This window comes from Pelobates fuscus, unplaced genomic scaffold (assembly GCF_036172605.1).
Source record: "Pelobates fuscus isolate aPelFus1 unplaced genomic scaffold, aPelFus1.pri H_4, whole genome shotgun sequence".
Lineage (NCBI taxonomy): Eukaryota > Metazoa > Chordata > Amphibia > Anura > Pelobatidae > Pelobates > Pelobates fuscus.
In genome coordinates, this window is record NW_026961993.1 from 251,041 (window position 1) to 257,867 (window position 6,827).

Genomic DNA, 6,827 nt, shown 5'->3' on the forward strand with positions numbered 1-6,827 from the left:
ACACTCAGACACATTACTGGGAGTATTATTGCTGTGGAGCTCTGTTATACACTCAGACACATTACTGGGAGTATTATTGCTGTGGAGCTCTGTTATACACTCAGACACATTACTGGGAGTATTATTGCTGTGGAGCTCTGTTATACACTCAGACACATTACTGGGAGTATTATAGCTGTGGAGCTCTGTTATACACTTAGACACATTACTGGGAGTATTATTGCAGTGGAGCTCTGGTCTACACAGACACATTACTGGGAGTATTATTACTGTGGAGCTCTGTTATACACTCAGACACATTACTGGGAGTATTATAGCTGTGGAGCTCTGTTATACACACAGACACATTACTGGGAGTATTATTGCTGTGGAGCTCTGTTATACACTCAGACACATTACTGGGAGTATTATTGCTGTGGAGCTCTGTTACACACTGAGACACATTACTGTGAGTATTATTACTGTGGGGCTCTGTTATACACTCAGACACATTACTGGGAGTATTATTGCTGTGGAGCTCTGTTATACACTCAGACACATTACTGGGAGTATTATTGCTGTGGGGCTCTGTTACACACCCAGACACATTACTGGGAGTATTATTGCTGTGGAGCTCTGTTACACACTGAGACACATTACTGGGAGTATTATAGCTGTGGAGCTCTGTTATACACTCAGACACATTGCTGGGAGTATTATTGCTGTGGAGCTCTGTTATACACTCAGACACATTACTGGGAGTATTATTGCTGTGGAGCTCTTTTATACAGTCAGTCAGACACATTACTGGGAGAATTATTACTGTGGGGCTCTGTTATACACTCAGACACATTACTGGGAGTATTATTGCTGTGGAGCTCTGTTATACACTCAGACACATTACTGGGAGTATTATTGTCGTGGAGCTCTGTTATACACTCAGACACATTACTGGGAGTATTATTGCTGTGGAGCTCTGTTATACACTCAGACACATTACTGGGAGTATTATTGCTGTGGAGCTCTGTTATACACTCAGACACATTACTGGGAGTATTATAGCTGTGGAGCTCTGTTATACACACATACACATTACTGGGAGTATTATTGCTGTGGAGCTCTGCTGGGAGTATTATTGCTGTGGAGCTCTGTTACACACTGAGACACATTACTGTGAGTATTATTGCTGTGGGGGCTCTGTTATACACTACGACACATTACTGTGAGTATTATTACTGTGGGGCTTTGTTATACACTCAGACACATTACTGGGAGTATTATTGCTGTGGAGCTCTGTTATACACTCAGACACATTACTGGGAGTATTATTGCTGTGGGGCTCTGTTATACACTCAGACACATTACTGGGAGTATTATTGCTGTGGAGCTCTGTTATACAATCAGACACATTACTGGGAGTATTATTGCTGTGGAGCTCTGTTATACATTCAGTCACATTACTGGGAGTATTATAGCTGTGGAGCTCTGTTATACACTCAGACATATTACTGGGAGTATTATTGCTGTGGAGCTCAGTTATACACTCAGACACATTACTGGGAGTATTATTGCCGTGGAGCTCTGTTATACATTCAGTCACATTACTGGGAGTATTATAGCTGTGGAGCTCTGTTATACACTCAGACACATTACTGGGAGTATTATAGCTGTGGAGCTCTGTTATACACTCAGACACATTACTGGGAGTATTATTGCCGTGGAGCTCTGTTATACACTCAGACACATTACTGGGAGTATTATTGCTGTGGAGCTCTGTTATACATTCAGTCACATTACTGGGAGTATTATAGCTGTGGAGCTCTGTTATACACTCAGACACATTACTGGGAGTATTATTGCTGTGGAGCTCTGTTATACACTCAGACACATTACTGGGAGTATTATTGCTGTGGAGCTCTGTTATACACTCAGACACATTACTGGGAGTATTATAGCTGTGGAGCTCTGTTATACACACATACACATTACTGGGAGTATTATTGCTGTGGAGCTCTGCTGGGAGTATTATTGCTGTGGAGCTCTGTTACACACTGAGACACATTACTGTGAGTATTATTGCTGTGGGGGCTCTGTTATACACTACGACACATTACTGTGAGTATTATTACTGTGGGGCTTTGTTATACACTCAGACACATTACTGGGAGTATTATTGCTGTGGAGCTCTGTTATACACTCAGACACATTACTGGGAGTATTATTGCTGTGGGGCTCTGTTATACACTCAGACACATTACTGGGAGTATTATTGCTGTGGAGCTCTGTTATACAATCAGACACATTACTGGGAGTATTATTGCTGTGGAGCTCTGTTATACATTCAGTCACATTACTGGGAGTATTATAGCTGTGGAGCTCTGTTATACACTCAGACATATTACTGGGAGTATTATTGCTGTGGAGCTCAGTTATACACTCAGACACATTACTGGGAGTATTATTGCCGTGGAGCTCTGTTATACATTCAGTCACATTACTGGGAGTATTATAGCTGTGGAGCTCTGTTATACACTCAGACACATTACTGGGAGTATTATAGCTGTGGAGCTCTGTTATACACTCAGACACATTACTGGGAGTATTATTGCCGTGGAGCTCTGTTATACACTCAGACACATTACTGGGAGTATTATTGCTGTGGAGCTCTGTTATACATTCAGTCACATTACTGGGAGTATTATAGCTGTGGAGCTCTGTTATACACTCAGACACATTACTGGGAGTATTATAGCTGTGGAGCTCTGTTATACACTCAGACACATTACTGGGAGTATTATTGCCGTGGAGCTCTGTTATACACTCAGACACATTACTGGGAGTATTATAGCTGTGGAGCTCTGTTATACACTCAGTCACATTACTGGGAGTATTATTACTGTGGAGCTCTGTTATACACTCAGACACATTACTGGGAGTATTATTACTGTGGAGCTCAGTTATACACTCAGACACATTACTGGGAGTATTATTGCCGTGGAGCTCAGTTATACACTCAGACACATTACTGGGAGTATTATTGTCGTGGAGCTCTGTTATACATTCAGTCACATTACTGGGAGTATTATAGCTGTGGAGCTCTGTTATACACTCAGACACATTACTGGGAGTATTATTGCTGTGGAGCTCAGTTATACACTCACACACACTACTGGGAGTATTATTGCTGTGGAGCTCTGTTATACACTCACACACATTACTGGGAGTATTATTGCTGTGGAGCTCTGTTATACACTCACACACATTACTGGGAGTATTATTGCTGTAGAGCTCTGTTATACATTCAGTCGCATTACTGGGAGTATTATAGCTGTGGAGCTCTGTTACACACTCAGATACATTACTGGGAGTATTATAAATGTGAAGCTCTGTTATACACTCAGACACATTACTGGGAGTATTATTGCTGTGGGGCTCTGTTATACACTCAGACACATTACTGAGAGTATTATTGCTGTGGAGCTCTGTTATACACTCAGACACATTACTGAGAGTATTATTGCTGTGGAGCTCTGTTATACACTCAGACACATTACTGGGAGTATTATTGCTGTGGGGCTCTGTTATACACTCAGACACATTACTAGGAGTATTATTACTGTGGGGCTCTGTTATACACAGACACATTACTGGGAGTATTATTGCTGTGGAGCTCTGTTATACACTCAGACACATTACTGGGAGTATTATTACTGTGGAGCTCTGTTATACACCCAGACACATTACTGGAAGTATTATTGCTGTGGAGCTCTGTTATACACTCAGACACACCAACAATATTGAGCTCCTAGAAAAAGAGGGATATTTGGACAGAAGAGAAGGACATTGGGATAGAAAATAAATAGGGACTGTCCCTCCTAAATAGGGACACTTGGGAGGGATGAATTTGCTACAATTTAATCAAACAATAATGTGTTTCTTAGAAAATGTGAAAGCAGAGTTTGGACACCAGATTTAACAGAAAAATAGCCGCTTGTGACAATTGAGTGTAGGACGTACAACCAATAAAAAAATAATAAACTTTGCCATTCTGATAACATCCACGTGACACTTGATCCTTCTTTGTGCTGGCTGATGAAATGGTGCTCAATGTATGCATAATATTTCCCTGTAATTTCCATCCTTGATAAACCATAATACAGTTGTTGCATGTTATAATGTATAAAAACTGATGGATGATAAGTAATCGTTATTGCGCTCATCGAATTGACCTGGAGATATTGTACAGTATCACAGCCAGGCTTATTCAATAAAGTCAAATGGGTCTGGTATGCCTAATGCAACACACAGGGATGAGGGAGTCTGACTTGAAGTGAAGGGCTCAAAAACTGGATATAGACAGAAATTTCACCTAAAACTGTCTGAAATGCGAAGTATTGTAATTAACACTGTAAGTCCCGTGTGATGGATCCAGGAGCTGGTTCACTTAAAAAAGGCTTTGTTAAAATTCAGGATGAAAACATGGAATTTGTATATATGGTGTGTATACCTTTAAATCTGTCTCAAACGAGATAAAATTAGGTGCACGCCAAATACTATACTTTTAGTAAACAGGAAATTAAAATCACCTTCCAGTATAGGAAACTGTTTCCTGTGATGTAATAAATCAGTGTAACACTGATACGTAATGACACAATAATATATGGTGTGTGTGTCTTTAAATTTATGATCTTTAAGTGGACAGAGTATATACCAAGTGGTGTATTTAGAAGTACGGAGATATATTATTTATAAGGTGGAAATATAATGAAAATGACTGTATTTCATAGAAATAAAATCCAATGAATTCCAAATGGAGTTTAAAAATGATTCAAAATTTATTAGAAATGAAGTTTAAAAATGATTCAAAATTAATAAAATCCAATGAATTCCATAGAAATGTGTTTAACACGCAGAAGCAAATCCAAACTGAATTTCACATTTTAAACCGAAACAGCCGGAATGAACACACACTGATTTGGGAAGATTTTCAAGTTTTGTTATTCTGGTTTAATTCACTTTAAATTCTCATTAATTTACACTTTTGGGAATATCCCTGTGAATTATTGTTTCGGAGGAATTAAAGGACTATTCTAAGCAACCTAACCAGTACAGGTCAGTGTAGTGATTAGATTACCCAGAGTCCCCGGGCACCTTCGCTCGGTTTAATATCAAACTGTATAATAAAGGGTCTTCCCAGGTCCTTCCCAGGGCATCTCTCGCTCGGAGACTGATATCGCAGAATATAAACTTCTCGTTATTCGTTTCATCCAACATGGACAACACCGACTGGATGAGATGCTGGGGTTAACCAGCAAGAATCCCATTTTATATAAAAAAATTCATAGATTATTTGATATTAAAACATTAAAATTCATAGTACAGGGAACTCTGGGCAACCTAACCACTAGAGTGAGCTGTAACGGTCTCTGTACTTCCTCTTTTATGTCGTTCTTCACCAATTAAAACAGTTGCAATGATTTTAATTAAAAATACAAAAAAGAAAATTAAGAGTAGATGGTCAGCTCCATGCTGGGAAATTGCTTTTAAACATAGATACAAGAGGTGCAAACGTTTATATGGCTTTTCAAATAACAGATCTGATTTATACCGTGTTGTTGGCACATTAGCACTTTGTAATGCATTGATTTCAGAAGGATTTTAAAAATTTTGTTTCTCTTTTTCCTCTTCCAGTGAACATTCTGACTGCTGTGGTGCTCTCAAGGCTAGCATCCAAAACCAAGAAATCTTCCTATATCTACCTCTTGGCATTGACCACCTCAGACATTCTCACCCAGGTCTTCATTGTGTTTGTAGGATTCATTTTACAAACTGCCATTCTTCATCGTAGGGTGCCCAACGCCTTCATACACCTGGTCAGTGTTCTTGAATTCTCCTCCAACCATGCTGCTATCTGGATCACCGTAATTTTGACCATAGATCGATACTTGGCTCTGTGTCACCCATTGCAATATCGGTCGCTCTCATACCCAGAACGTACACGTAAGATCATTGCCATTGTGTTTCTCTCTTCGTTTATTACTGGAATCCCTTTCTACTGGTGGAGTGATGTATGGAGAGATCCCCGGAGCCCAGGATTGATGGATCGTGTTCTTAAATGGTTCCACTGTTTCATAATTTACTTCATCCCTTGCACCATTTTTCTCCTTACCAATACTGTAATCGTTTGTAAACTGAGGCGGAAAACAGAGTCCAAAAGGTTCAAATTCCGCATTGGAAAAACCACAGCCATCCTTATGTCCATCACCACCGTCTTTGCTGTGCTCTGGGCCCCGAGAACCATTGTGATCATCATCCACATGTACGTGTCCTCGGTCAATAAAGACTGGAGGGTCCACCTGGCTATGGACATTGGGAACATGCTGGCCCTCCTCAACACAGCAGTAAATTTCTTCCTTTACTGTTTTGTGAGTATAAGATTCCGAGATACTTTAAGGGGAATTATTTGGATACCTAAATGCTGCTACACCAAGGAGGGAGAAAAGGGTCAGATTGAGAGCTATAGTAACTCTTTAAAACCTCTGGAAATCCCACTTGGTACAGTAGACTGAGGAACACGCATGTTATCGCCTATAGCAAATGGAGTTATGTATCTCAGAACACTTTGAGCAGTGCATGATAAAACATGTTTAAGAGAGAAAAGCACAGTCCATACATCTCCAGAAACAAATCTACCATCCATGGTGACACTGTATGGGATTGTTGCATGTAAGGATAATACAGCAAAGTCTCCCAGAACTGAAATTGAATCCGAAAGCCCAGTTGGGTCCCTCCTTTCTCCTTTGGAATTGTGTTAAACTGTTGGAATTCTGCAGAAAATACAGAAGTAG

General features: G+C 40.0%; 1 protein-coding gene across 1 annotated transcript in view; it reads left to right on the forward strand.

Moving 5' to 3' along the window:
• The window catches only part of LOC134585326 (probable G-protein coupled receptor 142), a 32,382-nt gene extending 25,834 nt beyond the window's left edge, over positions 1 to 6,548 (forward strand). The window contains exon 2 of the mRNA XM_063440736.1: positions 5,671 to 6,548. Within this exon, the coding sequence (XP_063296806.1) occupies positions 5,671 to 6,548 (878 nt within the window). The remainder of the gene's footprint in view (positions 1 to 5,670) is intronic.
• The last annotated feature ends 279 nt before the right edge of the window (positions 6,549 to 6,827 follow it).